This window comes from Carassius carassius, chromosome 18, assembly GCF_963082965.1.
Source record: "Carassius carassius chromosome 18, fCarCar2.1, whole genome shotgun sequence".
In the NCBI taxonomy this organism is placed as follows: Eukaryota; Metazoa; Chordata; class Actinopteri; order Cypriniformes; family Cyprinidae; genus Carassius; species Carassius carassius.
In genome coordinates this window covers 10034825-10056129 of record NC_081772.1, presented here as the reverse complement: position 1 = coordinate 10056129, position 21305 = coordinate 10034825, and the positions used below count along the sequence as shown (strand labels likewise).

The 21305-nt window shown below is 38.5% G+C and overlaps 1 protein-coding gene across 1 annotated transcript; it reads left to right on the top strand.

Annotated features, from left to right (window-relative positions):
- The first annotated feature begins 7523 nt into the window (after positions 1-7523).
- Positions 7524-11692, top strand: LOC132092336 (N-myc proto-oncogene protein-like). The gene is made up of 2 exons (XM_059498515.1): positions 7524-8186; positions 9974-11692. Exons 1-2 carry the CDS (start codon positions 7535-7537, stop codon positions 10678-10680), a joined length of 1359 nt encoding a protein of 452 aa, XP_059354498.1. The 5' UTR covers positions 7524-7534; the 3' UTR covers positions 10681-11692.
- Positions 11693-21305: the final 9613 nt, after the last annotated feature.

The following is a 21305-nucleotide window of genomic DNA, read 5'->3' as shown; positions in this document are numbered from 1 at the left end:
GTTGGAGCAAATGAGGGTGAGTAAATGATGACAGAATTTTTGTTTTTGCCAAAACTATCTCTTTTAAAGGGTTTAACAAAGGCACTACAAATGGTTTTACTGTGCGAGGTAAGAGGGTGGAAGGATGAAGGTTAACAATTGAATTCCATCAAACATAAAGTTGAATTTGTCTGTCATTTGTTAAAGAGTTATGCCACTGTGAAATCTGCAATGACTGACAGGTCTGGTGATTAAAGGAGGGGCTCAAGAGTAAAGCAAAGTCTACTGGAGTTCTGAATGCATGTGTTTATTGAGAGAAAAAATGAAAGATTATAAGCTCTAAACAAGGTGAGTGACAAATAAGAAAAACGTGTTCTATTAAAGAAAATAGTTGCTGTTTGCAATGTCTTTACCCATTTAAAGAGAATTAACTCAGCCAAAGCACACAATCAAAGTAAAATGTTACACCTTTGAGGACATAAACCTGCACATTTTGTGCACATTATGCATTCCAGAGCCGAGGAGCAGGCGCCCAGGCCTTACTTCTGATCGTGTGCACTACTGATGTCCTGGCCTGTGTGCTCTCATTGTCTCCAACAGTGTTGTCATTGAGGCTTTATGCTTTGCTTTTGTATTTTCTCTAAATATGAATGTTTTATCCAAACTGGCCCAATTGCTTAACCATCCATACACTACTCCACCTACTGCTTCAGTAAGACAGGAAAACATGAGACTGAGCTGTATGAATATACACACAGACGGCATCTCAATCGAGTATGTAACACTGGCAATTTCATGTTTTGATAGACAGACATAAAACCGCTCATTTTTAATAGAATAATACATAAAGAGCCAAATATGAAGCCATGATCATGCATGACTTACACTGAAAGTCATTTAAATGCTTTCAGACTAAACTTAAACTAATTCATGAATCACCTTGATGTTTTTACTTGCAAATTTATAAGAAGAAAATTATGCAAATCTGACTGAAGCAAATACGGCCAGCAAACACAACTCACACGCGCTGACTGACAGAACTAGACATTCACTTTGCAGCAAAAGTATTCCGCTTCCCACTCCCCCACACTTTCACATAGGAAGCTCTTCCTGAGCTGAGGTCACAGAGACTGGGCTCTGGAGGAGCGCTTCAAATCCCAAAACCATCTCCTACAGTCCCTGTTTCTCTCGCTGAGTTCCCACAACAAACTGTTTTCACAAGAGAAGCAAACAACTTCAAGTATAAGGGAGGCCAGGCACATTGGGGGATGGTCATAAGGGTTATATCTAAATAACTAGAAGATTTTGTGTCTAGTCTAATTGCATGTTAAAATTAGTATGAATTTTATTTTATGAAATCTGTCCTTTGAGTAAACAAAGCTTACAATGAGGATGAATTACATAAGGATGATTTTAACTATTATAATATTATAATTTTTACTATTGGAAAAGTTCTGAAATTGACTTACAAATATAACCAATAATATATGAAATAAGTCTGCTTGAGTTGCTAGTTGAGTTGTCTTGTGCTATAATTTTAGTTCAACGTTTCAACGAGTTGATGTACAATATCACAATAAACAATGTATAGACCAGGGGTGCGTTCTCCGAAACTACCTTAACGCTACGTCGTTCTTAAGTTGTACCTTAAGAAGTACCTTATCGTTAATACGTGGTTTCCGAAACCTTCTTAGTTAAGTATACCTTCTGTAAGTCATGCGTTCGTAAGGTTGGTCTGGAGCGCTCTTAGCTATACCTTATCGCTGCTTACGGTTCATACCGCTAGTGGCCACCACTACGCAAAAAGATTTTTTACATCGCAGTTTAATTACACATAGAAAATTTTATATGAACTTTTAATATAAAATCTGATTTAGAATTAAAATTACATTTTTACTTTACTTTAAAATTATACACATAAAATACTTAAGTTGTCATAGCCTACACCCAGTGTATGGAAGTGTTTTCATTAATAAAGTTTCCATACACTAATGGTTGTTAGCTTTTTTAATTACTATCCTAAGGCACATCAGCTGGCGAACCATTTGACAGAAAAGGCTTAGGAGTCTATATAAAGAAAGATGAGTTTACACAAACTTTATAGCTATGGCAGCGAGACAGCGAGTACTTGTTTTAAATCAAAGACGGCGGCGTCCGCGGAGCCAGTTAGTGTATGTCAACTACTTTATAAGAGAACATTTTAGTCCACTGACAGTGTTGGGAAGGTTACTTTGGAAATGTAATAGGTTACTGATTACAAGTTACCCTGTTTAAAATGTAATAGTAGTGTAACTTTTTCAATTACTTTATTAAAGTAATGTAACTAATTACTTTTGAGTACTTTTTGATTACTTTTCTAAATGTGTAAAAATTAAAGAATAATAAATAAAAGCATATACATCAACTTAAATACAGTTATCTAATAAGCATGTATAATATTCTGTGTAATAAACTCCTGAAACATTGGTGTTTTTTTAAACTGCTGTCTCTGTATATGATGATGGTTTTCTCAAAATAAGTAAAATGCACATGAAGTGACACAGAGCAGTTCTAGAAATTATGTTTATGTGCTCGTGTACTCCTATATTGAGACGGCAGAGGTTGAAAACACTGCGAGCTTCAGTAGGCCTATGTGTAGTAAATGAAACCATGTCTTTGCCATTAATTTACAGGAGGGGCGGACTGGGAAAAAAATTCAAACTGGAAAATTCAAACTCATACAAACAAATTTATGGACAAAACTATTTTTTGTTTGGACGTGACATAAAAAAAGGTTTAAATCTTTAATTTGGGGACATGCAAAATAACTAAAGGTTATCTCCTGAACTGCACCTTCACTTCCATTTTTCTCTTCAGTCTCTTTATTTTGCCTTGTTATCCATCTCTCTCATGACTTTAAACTCAAGATTGAACAAAACTATACTTTACAATACTCTACAATACTACAATATCTTTATAGAAAAATCCTAATACTGTACACGAGTCATGTTTTTCCCTTACAAAAAATTACCATGCTTTTATTAGCCTATATAAAAGTAAAATAACCTTGTTTTTTTTTTTTTTTGCAAATGGATTTGTATTTATTTTTAAATAAATACATTTGTAAAATAATTTTACATTTTTGATTATCACAGTTAAACAATAGTAACTATTTTCTCTGGATTTATAGTAATATATTAAAATGTTAATTTTCGTAAGGGTTGTGTTGTTGTCTGTTGTAGCTCCCCCTAAACCTATAAAATAAATCGGATTTTTTTTTTCAGCTAAATTCCTACTGTAACATTACAACAGATAATAATGATGTCCTTTATATAGTATTTTGAGTGATAACTGATGAGCAACGTGCTGCTGCTTGATTAAATAAAAAACAAAGACAAAAAAGCATCTTTACAGATGAAACTGACCTGAAACCCTGAACAGTAGTTCTGCTTCTCTGCTCCAGCAGTCCACTCTATTCTCTCTCTCTCTCTCTCTCTCTCTCTCGCATTGATTACTCTGAGTCTGATCCAAACCGTTTGGCGGAGGCGCGGAGAGCGCGCGAGTCATGACTAACACTTCATGACTTAGGGTGTACTCACACTAGGCACGGTTGCCATGAACTGGGCCCGAGTACGATTGTCCCTCCTCCCCACTCCCCCTCTGGTCTGCACTCACATAGGGTTTCAGTATTCGTGCCGGAGCATGCTTACGTCATTATGGTGCGCAACGGTTTCGGGATAAACAGGAAGAGCGGCGCTCTCTGAACACAATGGAGTCAATCGCTCTGTTTTCTTTTTGGAGAATTTTGTGTCGTTTGGTCCACAGCCCTCTCACAGCCTGTTGTTAAACAGATGTGTCGCCTTAGTGGCGCGGAAATTTTCACGTAATCGTGCTGCTCGTATGAGGAGGTTTGCAAGGTACCAGCTGAAGTGCAGCAAGGACTTTGCAGCTGCAGTTTTGGAGCGTTGCAAAACCGTGACGCCACGCATCCTGTTCCGTGCTCCAGCACGGTTAGCGCTCAGACTGCATGCGAACCGCGCCCGAGTCCAACTGAACCGTGCTCTGGCCCACCTCTTCCAAGCGGGCCAGGGCCGGCTAATCGAGCCGCGCCCGGGCACAGTTCGGAGCACTCACACTAGTCAAACGAACCGCGCTTTGGTGGTCAAACGCACTCGGGCACGGTTCAAACTGGCTAGTGTGAGTACACCCTTATTAGAGATTTAATTATCAAATGGCGGATTCGCAAATGATCGCTTTAGTACATGCAGCAGACAATTATACAATAATGATATTAAATGGTGGGGCAAAATCGGCTGCCAGGCCACCAGGAATTGTCCCGGTTCTCCCGGTGTCCAGTCCGCACCTGATTTCCACAGACATGCAGAATGTGCAAGTCATATATTGCATTTTTGGGGCTTTATATTCACAGACACTAGTCGATGTCATGTTTTCATTCAAGTGTACTGACCTACTTTTGATTTAGTCATCCAAAATGTGGCATATTCCGTCCGAGTTTTTATGACTGGATTCTACGAACCAGACTGTATTTCCGCATCCCGGAAATTATTAGGGCGGTATTTCTCAGAATAGTCAGTGCAATTTGGGAAAGAAATCAGTTAAATCTGTATGTGGATGTGTGTAAATATTCAAATGTAATCCCCTTTGTAATCGTAAAAAATTTCATAAGTAACTGTAATTTAATTACTCATTTTTTCTTAGTAACTGTAACTAATTACAGTTACAATAATTTTGTAATTAAATTACGTAACGCCGTTACATGTAACTAGTTACTCCCCAACACTGTCCACTGACTACCATGTCAGAAGAGACCATTGTAAAAAAAATTTGCCTGCCACGGGAGCAAATTCTTGTTGGCCCAGATTTGTCAAGACAAACTCGACGGAGCTACCCCCTCAGCCCCGAAATTCAGCTGCTGGCGGCTCTTCGTTTTTATGCTGTGGGGAGTTTTCTGGAGGTTGTTGGGGATGGATATGGGCTGAGTAAGACCTCAGTGTGGCTGGGCGATCTCTTTTTGCGGACTTTTTTCCCCGACATAGTGAATGTCGGTATGTCTCTCATGTTTGCGCTTTTATTGAGGAAATCATCCAATTACACAAATGAGCGATTTACGCCAATAATGTGATACGGCTGGTGGATAATCAGCATACGTTGTGGAGAACATTAACACACTTATGGCCGTGAGGGTTTGGGATTGTACACTTGCTAAATTATAAACACATACTCATATTTATTTCTGCATGTACGTATTTCAATAAGCCCCGATAAATGCAGTTTGTACTATTTCTAAAACGCTTCTTTATAAAGAACATTGTTTTCTCAATACTTTACCTATACCGCTGTGAAGGAAAGAGCGCACAATCGATCATCGAGGCGTCGATATCAACCTATTCAGCGCCTCCACCATGGACAGCAACTGCTAAGGTCGAACTTAAGAAGGTTTACCTTAAGCTACATCCTAAGGTATAGTTCGGAGAACACACGTAGCAAAGGTATACCTGTAGTTAAGGTGTACCTTTTGAGTATTCGTAGCGCGCTAAGAGACAACGTTATCGGAGAACGCACCCCAGAACTTTAAGAGTCTACTACTGTAAGACTATTTTTTTTTTGTTTGTTTGTTTTTTAATCCATTGCATAACCTCCAAATTGTATAAGGACAAAGGGTTTTTATAATTTCAACATGAACACTTCAAAATTATGGCAATTATGTTGTCATATATATATATTTATATATATATATATATTTATATATGACAACATAATTGCCATAATTTTGCCAAAATCATATATAAATATATATATATATATATATATATATATATATATATATATATATATATATATATATATATGAATGTAACCTATGTGTTTGGGATTTTTTATATTATTATTCAGAAATGACAATGTCATTATTTTATTTCATGGAAAGGTTACACGGTCTTTAATACTCACTTGATTTAAAAGTGACAAATTTATCCCCTATTACTAGGTGACTCTGCTACCTAAATGAGTAACGTGATATAAGGAATTAATATCTTATTAATATAATTTGGCACTTTCTTCTCATCTTTCTTCTTCTCTCTTGGGATTGTTTTTCTCCAAAATACAAATCCCTACAACATACCCCCTTTAAAGAGTGTGAAGGATTAAAAACACCATGTCTTCATACGCTGAGGCGAACAACAATTACATCTCCTCCCTACAACGCGCATTACACCCACTCAGTAGTGCAATCCCTACTTTAGAAGTAAATCAAAACTATCTACTATAACGTTTTTATGTCGAGCGCCAGCTGATAAACAATTTAGTGGATGAACAGCAACACAAAACGTACCTCGTTCCCTGAATGTAAACGCAAACTGACGCACTGCGTGTTCATCACGTGTCCACACGGCGGCAGAAGTGAGTCGACACCGGTGATGTCATGCGGATCGTCCGTTGCCTCACTGACCTGAACAATGAGAGATGCTGAGAGTCGCTCAGATTCATTCACAACACGGTTCATCACGATTCAACGCTAATATAGCTTGCAACTGCGTTTATATTCTAAACAAAGCCGGATAACAGAGTAGGGTAACAAATAAAAACAAATCACATATATTTAATTGAATTCTACTCCATTTTTATTATTATTTTTTTTTTATTACCATCATGTTGCTCTGCACAACATCTGTTTTAGCGTTCTATTAAAGACATCGTGCGTGTGTGTGTGTGAGTGAGTGAGTGAGTGAGAGAGAGAGAGAGAGAGAGAGATTTATTACCGACAGACTGAACACCTTAAACCAGAACAAACTGCTGCCCTTTCCAGAGAAAAACACAGCGCACTGTGGAGGAGGAGCCAATGTCTCCGCCAGCAGAGAGAGAAATACTTCTTCACAGCCCGAGAACACCGAAGCGCAGAACAGTCTTCTGTCGCCGCGGTAGATGTGCGACTCCAAACGGGGGCACGGTGACTGCGATAAAGAAGGGACAAGAAAATACACTCAGAGGTGAGACGCCCACGTCAGTTAAACTAGCTGTTTCATTCACGCGAAATATTATTTCTAAACTATTTACTTGTCTGCTAGACTTGCTCTTGAAGGAGATTGTGTCTTGTGCTACAATTACAGTCCAACGTTTAAGTGGGTTAACGAACGTTATCACTATAAACAATGTAGAGGACACTTCAAAGAGATCTGTGACTTGGGGTCTTTAAGAGTCTATTTTATAGAACTATATTACAACAAAATATTACATTACATTGATTTTGATATTACTTACAGATGTCTTTGGTAAGACAAAAGCTTTTAATAATTTTTGTGCATTATTTTTTATTTATTATTAGTAATGGTATTCAATAATAATAATTTTTATTATTAAATAATCATAACAAATCTGTAGGAGATGATCTGTTGAAAGAGTTTGTTTTATAATGCAATTACAGTTCAAAGTTTAAGAGAGTTAATGAATATTTTCACACTACACAGTGAGGGCAGTGAGATGGCACTTAAAAGACTTGAGAATGAGAGTCATTAATAAAAAGATCTTTGCCTTATTCCCATGTTACCTCCCAGTGTCAATGCCAGCTAAAGCCATGAACTCTGATGTGGAGTTTGACTCCTTGCAACCTTGTTTCTTCCCGGATGAAGATGACTTCTACTTCTGCAGACCAGACGCTGCACCACCTGGTGAGGACATCTGGAAGAAATTCGACCTGCTGCCCACTCCTCCTCTGTCCCCGAGCCGAGCAGCGCTTCCAGGGGACCCAGGGGATCTAGGTGCAGTGGCTGGGGATTGCTCACTTATGGGCTTTGGATTAACAGACCCCTTGGACTGGGCTTCCGAGCTTCTGTTCTTACCAGAAGATGACATTTGGGGGGCATCAGATGGGGACCTCTTTGGCTCTGTTTTAGATACTACAGACGATTCCATCATCATTCAGGACTGCATGTGGAGTGGCTTCTCTGCACGTGAGAAATTGGAGCGGGTCGTAAATTTGAAACTCGGGAAAGCCATCTCTGCTTCTAGCAGTACTGAAGCCAGTAAAGAAACAACAGTCAAGACACCCGAAAATAATCACTCTATACCAGAGTGTGTGGACCCTACCATTGTTTTCCCTTATCCAGTCAACAAAAGAAATGGGAGCAGCAGCAGCAGCAGCCAAAGTGTGACACAGCTGAGAAGCCAACACTTTCCTCCAGCCAGTGCAGACGAGACTCCAAGTGACTCTGGTAAGTGTCTCTTAACATGCTCTTAATGTAATGTTAGTACGTTCCCTAGAAACTGTCACTTAATACATGTCATGAATGATTATCTTTTTCCATTTTTTTAATAATTTGTATTATTATTAATCAATATCACCATCATCACCAATTTATGATGCTACTAAATTTGATGTTGTCCATGATGTTGAGCCTTTTGGGTGAATAGCTCATGGTTAAAAATGTAATGCAGTGAATAGCAGTCACTGAGCCATATTACGTAGGAATAAATGAAAAAATGAAAAAAAATGAAATAAATATGAAAAAAAATGTAAACATAAATGTTGTTTTTAAGATTATTATTTTTATTTATTTATATATTTTTTCCAAGTTGTATAAAACCACAGACTCAGATGTTTGGGGGTGAGTGAGCAAGGGCAGATTGCATAAAAGCCAAGCCCCTAAATTCAGTGTCCCCCAATAAGTCGCTTCCCTTCAAAATGAGAACTTGTTTCAAATGCAAATCCCAATTGACAATCACACCTGGGTGAGAGAATAAGAACAGGCACTGGGCACCAGCATGTGAAAAAAGAGGCATGCGCGTGTATCCATGAAAAAAGGCAAACCCCCACCCAGTGGGGCTTTCCCGTGGAATTGGGCTACTTTAGCACTGTTGCCGCATGTTGCTTTTCATGTTTGCAGGTTGAAGCGACTCCAATAATGTGATATTTAGACCCTGGGATACAAATTTTACCGGATCCCCGCTGAAAAACGTGTATTTCACCCCCCTTAATGCGATTTTTACCGGGAAACCCCCCTCTAAACGCGATTGGGCTAGTTTCGAGTAGCAGTAAGGCGGGTTTTGTTGAGAAAACCAGGCAACCATGCCACCCACTCTTACTTGCCCAATGGGCTGAGCTTGGCAAGTAGCTCATCTTCCAGAGAGGTGCCGTGAATGATAATCACAAGAAAAAGGAAAAATAAGGGGGGGAAAGAGACGATGGGTCATCTCTCTTTACAGGGTGACGGCTTTGAACAAGCGGAGCCCTTCCTCCAGCTGTCTGCTTGGCACATCTCCAGGGCAGCGGCTTAAGAGGCCATCAGATCAGTGTTATTCAGCCAAGCCCGCGAATAATTGGACCACGCGATTACAACGCTAGTTTTCCCGCCCGTGCTGTTATTGCTTTAGTGGCGAACCAGTAGAAAAGGGGAATGACTCTCTGCATTCTGTTGGAGACTAAATTGCCCGTTTGGTCTCTCCTTAATGCTGCCAGACGAGTTCCTGTTGGGAGCTTTTGAAGTGAGAGGCTGTGGGCTCCAGACCAGTAGCTAAATGCCCAAAAGTCTTCATGTGTGGCTTAGCTGATCATCACGTCTATTATCTCATATACATAACTTTGGTATATATATCATAACTAAGGTCGTCTTGCCACCAAAATTTAACTTGCAATGTATCACCAGTTGAAAAAGCACCAAACGAAATGTCTAACTGGACAGCAAAACAGCTTTTGTAAGAAAAATATGACATGACGAAATGCTCATGTGCTCGCAAACCCATTAATTATAGACACTGTAAATAGAGGGAGTCTGTTAAAGTAGAAAGTCAAATCTAAGGTCCAGTCTTGGGAGAATCCAGCTCCTCTGTGATGATTGCATTGAGCAACTGTCATCTGCCCACACAAAGACATTAACTCCCGCACACACCCTGAGAAAACACAGGCATGTTTCCTTACAGTGCACTTGTTCATACCTGTGCGCTTCTAGAGGAATGGTTGCAAAACAAACCTGCTAACATAAATCTCCTTTTCTCCCTCTAGATGATGAAGATGACGATGATGATGATGACGAAGACGATGATGATGAAGAAGAAGAGGAGATTGATGTCGTCACGGTGGAGAAAAGGCGTTCCATCACCAGCAAGATAACCAGCACTGGTCTGTCTGCCGCCTCGAACTCTCTAGCGTCCACAGGAGGGCGGTTGGGATCCGGCGTGAGCAAAGCTCCACAGGAGCTCATTCTGAAGAGGACGGCAGCATCCTCCATCCACCAGCAACAGCATAACTACGCAGCTCCATCTCCTTACTCCGACCAGCAAGATGTACCCAGCGCTCCCCCAAGCAAGAAACTCAGAATCGACAACAACACTATAACTCCACGCAGTGGCAGGAACCAGAACTCTTCCCCAAACTCCCCTACTAATGGCATACCAAGCCAGCGAATGAGGAAGAGCGACTCCAGCAGCCCACGGTGCTCCGATTCTGAGGACAGTGAACGCCGGCGCAACCACAACATCCTGGAGCGTCAACGGCGCAATGATCTGCGCTCTAGCTTCCTCACTCTGCGCGACCAGGTGCCTGAGCTAGCGCACAACGACAAGGCAGCGAAGGTGGTCATCCTGAAGAAGGCCACAGAGTACGTCAGCTCCCTGGAGGCCCAAGAGCTCCGACTCCAGCAGGAGAAAGACAGATTGCAGGCCCGGCGACAACAGCTTCTCCGTAGACTCGAGCAGGCCAGGACTCGCTAACCCTTAACCCTTGTTGGTCTGAACGCCTCATAGCTATAGGTCGACATCAAATGACAAACGGCGAAACGCTAAGGCTAACAGCCTAAAATAAACCTTAGGGACACTCACTGCTGACACTTTTTTTGCACATTTTTTGACTTCAAGAATGTTTCAGGTTTACTTTGTCACACCAGTCACGCTACAACGAAGTGGGAAGGTGCTTATAAGAAAACCCATCTTCCCCTCAATGACAAGACTCTTATGAACACAGCTAGTCTTCAAAATGCGATTGGGTTGATGAACTTTGTGTTCACGCTCTTCCTCCAAAACAGACACTAAACAAATAATACGAGACACTTCGGATGGCTATAATCTCTCACACCTCACCGGTGCTGAATCTCATGGATGTACCTCTGCGCACCTTGATGTCAGACACTTTTGTAAATAGATTAGATTTTAAAAGAACGTACACTCAGTCTGCCTTGTTTTTGTATACAATTATTGTCTTTTGGTTTTTATAAAGATGTCAAAAGCTGCCAATAACTAGACTGGAAGTTTATACACCTTTAACAAGTACTGTAAGACCTCGGTTTTTGAGGATTTTTGTAATATAAGGACATATTGTTTTTGGATTCTTTTTGTTTTATAATCTTTCTGTTATGACACGTTTTACTAATTCCTACATTTATGCTTTAGTGTGCTTCAGATACATACTAAATTTGATACTTATATTTTCGTATGAAAATGAGTTCTGAGTAGATATCACTTTATCTTGTTTTTATCCTCTTTTGTACCTTATTATCTTTTGTACAGAAAATTCTTTCTATCTCCATTTATAAGGCTTCTATTCTTTGTTGTCTTTCTCTTTCTTTGTTTATATATTTGTAAGTATTTTTGGGTTCATAGAACTGGGTCAGTGGGGGAAAAAAAGTTTTTTTTTCCTCCTTTTCTATAATGTACATTTTAGTGCTGCAACAAACAGCACTTTGAAATACCTCATTTTGAAAAATAAATAGACATTTTGAAAACAAAAGAGTTTGTCAAAGGATGAGTGCTTCTGTATCACTGCTAGTGCCGTTTGAGTCTTGTCAGGTACTGAGAAACAAAACGCTGAACTACATTTCAGACATACTTGAAGCCCCTCTAGGGGCGGCAACATCCACATTTCAAACAGCTCTGAAACAACTTGCTAAGTTATGACTCTGAAGGGGATGTAAGTTATGACTTTGAAGGGGATGTAAGTTATGACTTTGAAGGCAAAAACCCACTGTTAAATCATACTGTCAAATAAAAATACCTGTCACTCATTGGAAGCATAAATAACTGATAAAACCTAGTTTTTCTCTTTTTTTTCTTTAACTACCATTTCCTCAACAATAAATCAAAATTGACTTTATCATTAGATATTATATTTAAATTGCCAACATTTGATACAAATCTAATATCTATTTACTTGAATTGACTCCTATTCTGAACAAACCACCTATTTTCAGCCTGTTTTGGCCTTTTTTCTACCCTCTTTTCATTTACCCCTTTCCTGTTTTTCATTCGTCAAGCCATTCTTCCTCCATCTGCCTCGCTATGAAGAGAGATCTGGTTGACCAAGCCCTCTCTGACAAAGGAGAACTAGTATATCCCTCGTTATTCACTCTCTCTCTCTCTCTCTTTCAGTTGATTTAGAAATCGGCAGGGCACATCCACATGCACTTTCAGGCACTCACACAAAAACAAATGCTGGCGCACACACTCTCAGCGCGGGTGGATATTAAAGCGTGTGCAGCGCACACTCAGAATGGCCCCCACAGCTTCTTACCTCATTGTTCTGTGTGTTACCATGGAAACTGGAGCAGCTGCAGCGTGGCAGACTTAAAATGCGAGTGTGTTTTATTCTATTTGTGTATGAGTGTGTATGTGTATGTGTATGTGCGAATGGCATGGAGGGGGTGCTCTTTTGTGTGGAGGCCATCGTGTCCTGTGCGTCTAATATCCTGCTGGACCGAGGAACGGGTTTGTGTTTACTAACTTCAGTCACATGGCCTGAAAGCTGACTGAAGACCCGCCCACCAATGTGTCACAATGAACCATTTTCTCTGGGCCAGAATAAACAGACAGAATAAGAATTCTACTGCTGCAATATAGGAGAAACAAGGTTTGGGGGAGTACAGAGAGAGACCTACAATTATAAACTGGACCGTCTAGACTGATTGGTTACATAACAGTCTGTGTTGTATATGTGTGCGTGTCTGCTATGTTTGGTCCCCAGGATGAGGTAACCATGGGAGACCCCACTGTGCCATCTGGCCAATGGCTTATCCTGCCTGGTTATGGAAAAAAACAAAAACAAAGCCTTGAGCTAAGACAATAACACACCACCATGTGTACACTGATAGAACTGGCCACAGTAGAACACACTGTGTGTGCTATATTTACTTTTTCAAACCTGAGATTTTCCACAGATATGGGTGAATACAGACAATAGACATCTCTTCTACACTTTACAAACATGAAATTTTTATCTGAAGAGTTGCTTTATATCTGAAATTTAATTTGTTTTCAGAATTGAGGAATTTTTCAATATTAAAACTCTTTATTAATGTGAAGCTGCTTTGACACAATCTGTATATACATCGCTATTTTATTTTTTTTATTTAGAAACAATTTTCAGTAAGAAATTGCTAGTGAATTTACAAAGTAATGGCAAGTAACATTACATGTGAAATTTTGAGGTAGAAAAACTAAAATATAATTTTCTTGTAAAACATACTCCAATAATCTTTGTTTATTTACAACATAAAACACTGAAATACTCAAGTTGTTTACTATAATAAACTTTGGAGATAAGAGCTTCATACTTTGATGGTATTTTCAAAACCCCTTAAAACCTCACGCCTTAAAAAATGTCTCCTCTGGAATGTTCACATGCCAGCAGTATTCAACAGATTAGCTGTGCCGAGGAACATTTCAGTGTCAGCCTGTCAATCAACCCTCTGCTGTATGTGGGGACCAGTGCTTGTTGTGGAATCACAGGATGGACAGCATATGGACAACTAGAGACAGACTAAAGACAGGATTTACAACAAAAGCCAAAGGCACAACAACATGCTCTGATTCTTATCAACCAGCACCATCAGAAATTTTATAATCCATATAACATGCAGAGCTGCCACCCAAAACAAAAGGATGCTAAATGCCCCTTACTGGATGGGCATTGTCTAGAGCGGGGGCAAGAAGAGAGGGGGGGGGGGTGCCATCTGTTCTCGGTCAGATGCAGAATGTGGTAATATGTTTAGTGAAGTCTAGTAGTGAGAGAAAATGAGAGAAAGAAAATTCATGTGTGATCAAACTTTTCCAGTGTGTAGCAATAAACATAAAGAGGGCAGTGCCCTGTAAATGTCAGCCACCTCTCTCCCTGTCGCTCCTTCAGAGAATCGTCCATTGAGTTTTCTTTGTTGCTTTTTAACTAATTTAAATTTTAACCTCCAGCATGTGTGCAAACACAGCCTTTCATCCATGACACAATGAGTCTGACCTCAGCATCACACAGCAATCCCCAACACACAAACACACACATAGAAAGAAGCAGCACACCCTACAAATTTGACTGATTTCAACTAAAACAAATGTTGTTTTATTCTGTTTCTGGTAGAGCTACAAGGTGATGACAATTAGCATATTTTTGTCAATATTTTCTCTTGTATTGTAATCACAATTATTTATGTTTATTTGGTAATTTGGTGCTCAGTTATCAATTATAACTAGTGCTCAAATATTAATTTATTATTACCATCTTATTATGTTTAATGTTAAAAAAAGAAGATGTGCTGCTTATTATTTTAGTAAAAAAAATTGTGCTGATTTTTTTTCAGGAATCTTTGATGAAATACCATTTTAAAATGTATTAAAATAGAAAACAGCTATTTTAAACTGCAATAATATTTCACAGTATTACTGATTTTACTTATTTTTCATCAAATAAATTCAGCCTTAGTGAACTGATTTTTTTAAATCTTATTATGCATCCCTGTAGCCATAATAGCAATTATTTTTTTTAATAATTATGCAGCCAAAAATTTTTGTACATTACAGTGTTAAGATTGATTACAAACTAATTTAGCTGTTCTGTTGAAATGATGACCTCATTATAAAGCCTAAACTGTGATCGTGTCCATACTGGTTGGTCCATAATATGGAGTCCAGATGTTGCCAGGGGTTTTAAGTGTCATAACTCAAACTGCCCTGTAAAAGACTCTTACCTTTCCACCCTGAAAGTAATGAGCGCTCTATCTGTGTGCTTTGTGCGTCAAAACCATTATTCTTTCACAAAAGTTTGTGGACAAATGTGCTTGCCCTGAGTTATTATTATTTTTTTTTTTACTGTATAAACTAAACTTACCATTTAAGCGAGCATTACAGCAAATTACACATAGCCGGGTCCTTGACTAACTTAAATAAACCACCTGGAAAGATGAGTTAATTAAAGCTGTACATGCTAAATGAGACACATTATAAGCCACAAAATGAAAGATACAACTTCTAAATAACTTTTGGCAGGTTAATCAAATATTTTTAACACACAACAACCCCATTTTTAAACAATCAACTTTACATTTAAAAGGTGGGTGGAAAGAACTATCAGAACTAGAGATCAAATGCCCATTTCATGCTAATTAAAGTCCCATCAACTATGTTTGATCTCCGTGACCTAACAGAATAGCACCTTTAACCGAGGGAGACACGCACACTTATGAACACTTGATGATATAGCGGACTAGAGATGGCACAGGCCTTTCAGCATTATGTGAGCCTGAAGAAAAGGGCAGAGGTTAGGAAAGCAAGCGTAAATATTCAGAGCTGGTAGAGGCGGTGCTATTGTTCAAATGTCCTGATCTCTCTGGCTCTGACAGTTATCTGTCTGTCTGATCACAGAGAAGAAGCTGGAGCTTCTCAGAAAATGTAGGCCAGACCTCAAAGGAAATCAGCTTAATGAACCTCAGTGAGGCGTTTAGTTTAGTTTAGTTTAGTTTAGTTTAGTTTAGTGTGTGTGTGTGTGTGTGTGTGTGTGTGTGTGTCTGTGTGTGTGTGTGTGTGTGTGTGTGTGTGTGTGTGTGTGTGTGTGTGTGTGTGTGTGTGTGTGTGTGTGTGTGTGTGTGTGTGTGTGTGTGTGTGTGTGTGTGTGTGTAATGTATTTGCTATCACTTTTGATTGATTTAATGCATCTGTTCTGAAAAAGGTGTAATTGTTATGTTATTTGTTATTTACAAATGTACAATGTACAATGTTATTTGTAAGGCACAACAGCACTTGTAAGTTGCTTTGGATAAAAGCATCTGCTAAATGAATAAATATAAATGTAAATTATTTTAATATGTTCCTCTGACCTAATAAATACTCAGTAGACAAAAATACAAAAACCTTACAGACTTATATATAGAGATCAAAAGTTTGGACACACCTTCTCATTCAAAGAGTTTTCTTTATTTTCATGACTATGAAAATTGTAGATTCACACTGAAGGCATCAAAACTATGAATTATGAAAATATGTCATATTCTAGGTTCTTCAAAGTAGCCTCCTTTTGCTTTGATTACTGCTTTGCACACTCTTGGCATTCTCTTGATGAGCTTCAAGAGGTAGTCACCTGAAATGGTCTTCCAACAGTCTTGAAGGAGTTCCCAGAGAGATGCTCAGCACTTGTTGGCCTTCAGTGTGACTCTACAATTTTCATAGTCATGAAAATAAAGAAAACTCTTTGAATGAGAAGGTGTGTCCAAACGTTTGGTCTGTACTGTATATATATATTAACAAAAGAGAATACAGACCAGCAAATTGTTTCTAAAAAAAGTTTCTATGTGGAAAAAAAAATGTATTCCAACTTTGAGATATTGGGTCATGGTAAATGATGCCGAGCTGCCGTTTGGTGTCAGAGTGCTGCCACGCTGGGGTTGAGAGTAGAATATAGGTCATTACCAACCTGTCAGTCCATCTGATGGATCACAGCACAATCTAATCACAGACCCCTGCTACCTTCATTGCACACATGGCACCAACACACATGCCCAATTAAGAGAAACTCAAACACATCTAGATGAGTTCAAGTGCCTTATTTTAAGGCATCTGTTTCTCTTTCTGACCCCTGTTCTATTATTTCAGGGTGCACTCCAGGCTACTTTGGTAATCATTCATTTGAGAGAAAAGTCCAGGCCATAGAGGACAATATAAGACCCAGCTGATAACATATACTAATTAATCTAAGTAACTTTTTCTTTCCTTTCTTATGATTATTGTTAAATCAGATTAATGAATTAGCATACTTAATTTGAAGCATATCTCATTTCCTCTGCCTGACAGCTGTTGAATGTGAAAACGACAAAGTTTGAAAATATAAATCAGCAGATATAATCGAATCACAGTGACATTTTTGGATGGAATTTGCATATTTCCCAGCAGTCAGCAACTCCTCTTATATGATTCTCAGGGTTAATTGTGTTGGAATTGCAGTCATGCAAACAATTACTCTGAATTCATACAGAATGAAGACATTCTGGCAGACATTCTGGTCGCTTTGATGGAAAAAGTGAGATTCAGTATGAATACTTAGTTGTAATATCTCAAATCTATGTAATGGCTGATAGAATTATGAGAGATGATGATTGACCCTTACTTTTGTAAGTCATTCTGATTGCATATTTATTGTATTGCAAGCACCCTAAGCATGAATGTTGATTATGCGATAAAGGGATAGTGCACACACACAACAGTGAACACACACCCAGAGCAGTGGGCAGCCATTTATGGGGAGCAGTTGGGGGGTTCGGTGCCTAGCTCAAGGGCACTTCAGTCGTGGTATTGAGAGTGGAGAGAGCACTGTACATGCACTTCCCCCACCTACAATTCCTGCCGGCCTGAGACTCAAACTCACAACCCTCCAATTGCGAGTCCGACTCTCTGACCATTAGCCCAAAACTTCCCCTTACCTCAAGGGCATCCAAGATGTAGGTGTCTTTGTTTCAATTTTGATATTTTAGGTCAAACTGTTCTTGTCTGTGACTCATATAATGCAGGTCTCTTGTCACCACCTCAAAGAGCATGCACAGAGGAGTCCAAATTAAACAATTCCCCATCATAAGTATACATTGATGACCGAAGACACAAAACGAGCGGTTTGTGTGAGAAAACAAACAGTATTTATATAGTTTTTACCTCTTATACAAAACCACTTCCAAGTGATCTGAGGGCGAGCGCACGTCCTGGTGTGTGACGTGTGCTCACGTTCTGGCTTAGTCTGCGCAAGCACCGGAAAGCGCCGGAAGTGATCTCTCGCGCGTGTACATCACTCATTGTTTACACAGATTTTGGAAGTGTTACCTTTTACTGTGAAGATCTAAACATATTTAGACGTACAATAAATCCCAATGGAAGACGATTTCGATATATCAACAGACAACATTGAATTTTTTTTCACAACCATATTTATTTGAACCAGAATACACAGTTCAAGAACTCAGAGCGATGGAGGAAGCATATGGGCTGAAATATGTGCCACTAGAAACTGAATTTGAATTGCTAAACTTGAATAATTGCTTTGAATAACTTAATTTGAATAACATAATTTGAAAGTGTATTATTTAATTTGAATCATTGAATTGAAAAACTGAATCTGAATTGTATAATTTGAAATTGTATTTATTCAAAAACTGAATCTGAATTTCTGAAATTTGTCCATTAAAATTTGATCCTCACTTAAAATTAAATTCTCTATATATCTTCACATTCACTTCTCACAATTCAGATTCAGTTCTCAAATTCAATTTCAAGTTACTAGGACAGACATCCGGGTAGTTGGAGGATGAAGGAAGAGCAATCGAGCACAGATCGATAGATAGCGTTCATTGGCGCACAGGAGCCAATCAGCACCTATGTTTTGAAGCATAGTACATACCCACCATGAAACAAGGAAGAAGTGCTTGCCTTGCCGACTGACTTGACCACCATGGATCCGCCTGGGACAAATATGGTAATGACAATTTATTTTTTTCACGATCTAACTATCTTTAGTTTAATGTTGTAGCTGTTTTGTAGAAACGGGGGAAATTACATCTTTCTCGAGATGTTGCAAACACAGTAGCTATTATCCCACGTTTTTGTGGTTATGTAGCTCTGGTAACAACATTTTTGCTTGACGTTTATTATTTCTAAGCATTTGCCTCTTCCTCCGGTGAAAATGTTGTTGCCGCCAAGTAGACTGGTCATGACTTCAGCGTGATTATTTACGATAACTACTCCTCGTGATTGTCATTGTCAAGGTACTGCTTACTAAGAGGAAGAGAGAGAGTAGTAAGCTTGTATGTCTCACTATGTTTTTACAAGGAGACAACTCAGAAATAGTAAATTCAACATATTTGCTCACAGATGCAATACCTTCCCATGGTCCTATTGGGCCCAGTGCCCAACATCAAACTTTAGTATATTTTTTTAGTCAATAAAAAAATGTCAATATATTGTCGCATTTTAGTTAGATATATCCCTCCAAGCATCTGTCTCCCCACCAATGGATTAATGCATTGACCAGTTGGATTTAATACTTTTTAAATTGACTGAGCTGTTACCATAAAGGCTGACTGTGCTGTGTGATATACATTTATTTTCAACAGTACAAAGGTTTTTTTTTTTTTGGTTGTCACTGTTCCCATATGATTATTATTGATCAGTTAGTCCTGACCATAGCAAAATTGCTTTCTCTCAAAAGTTCACTTTTTAACTTTATTGTACATATTTTTACATTTTAATTTTACATTATATTTCATACTTGTGTTTTGTCATTTCAGCAAAGCTGACTTCATTCCTTCAACTTCAAAACAAAAGTGAGCATTTCTAGGTTTGTACGCTTCTATAGTCTCCTTCAAATGTAAATAACCTAAGCCTCTCAAACTTTTGGGGCCAAGTACCTCATATCATGTCAAAGAATCCAGGGATCACCTGTAAGCTATGATCCTACAGAAGCAACAAAAAAGTAAATGGCACAAATTTGCAAACACACAATAGAGAAAGAATAATTCACGTACATACACCACAGTTTCTGAGAAACAAGAGGCAGGTGAAAGAATTTAAAGCAATGTTTGAATGCAAAATAGACTGAGTTGAACAGATTACATTTATGTCTGTTTAATTGTTTTTATAACAACATATACACATAAATTATAACTTGATTTTGAAAGATTTGTAACCTCTACGGTTAACAATGATTTTTGATGTTTCCTGCTTCTGATGTCTTCTGACCCCGTTCTGCATGATGTCAAGAAAGTCTTCCAGCATACTGTACTGTATATTACACCGGCAGAGAGGAAATAATTATTGTTATTATATTACAGTTCCTAAACATTTTTATATTTTTATTTACCACAGAAGCTCTGTCCCGAGACACTCTCGAGTTACGTTGAGACTGATGATTCCCCAATCTTCCAATATGGACTTCACATACTGTAGGATGAACTGTTTCCAGTTTCAGCAAAACAGCAAGGATTCATTAATGGATGACTGCACCTTAGAACTCTTCACTAACACTGCCTGCATCACCTGGGCCACAGAGAAAACAATGTTACTGCCTGTACATGGCACAATTAACCTTTAACCTTACAGCTGAATCAATGCAGTAACACTGTTAACTACTATTGACATTGTACCAAATGTTCAGACTGAATATACAGAGGAGAACTGGTCCCCAGTGTTTTTGGTTAGTCTGGTTTCTCCAAAGGTTTTTTACTCCATTATCTTCTTTATTATAATTCTTAATATTCTTTATTAACCACTGTTGCCTATGGCTTGCTTGCTGTATGTATGAAGACTAAAGCATTTAGCACCAACTATTAAAATAGTGAGGGTGTTTTTGACCATATAGACACAACAGTATGTCTTTCTGTAAAGATTCTTTGAAATGTTATGTATTTCGAAAAATGTATAAATGGATTACATTGATAGTGTGCATATTGCTTGACAATTTATGTGTAAAAAAAAAATAAATCAGTAGAATTATTATTATAATGTATTATTTTATGTACTGTGTTATGAGTTAAGGTCAATTACAATTGTAATTTCTGTCATCATAATTTAAATAGTGTGATAATTACTGTATGATTTTCTTTGAAAACAATAGTTTCTTAAATAATAGACAATCAGTAATTACAGTACATTAACTGCCTGTAAGCAAAACCGTATATAACAACATAATTAATTATTACACTTATTACGACCACTGGCACGGCACCAACAAACCAAAACTCAATGGTTAAATCTCATGTGCCCTCCAGAAGTTTGCGCTCTGCAAGTGAACGACACCTCGTGGTGCCATCCCAAAAAAGTTCTAAATCACTCTCACTGACCTTTTGCTGGACTGTGCCCAGCTGGTGGAATGACCTCCTGATCTCTATTCGTACAGCTGTGTCTTTACTCATTTTCAAGAAACATCTAAAGACTCATCTTTTTCGCCAGCACTTAACCAACTAATACTAGCACTTTCCTTTTCTTGTCTTTCATATTTAAAAATAAAAATTCTTATCACACCGGATCCATGGTGGTCAAGTCAGTCGGAAAGGCAAGCACTTCTTCCTTGTTTCATGGTGGGTATGTACTATGCTTCAAAACGTAGGTGC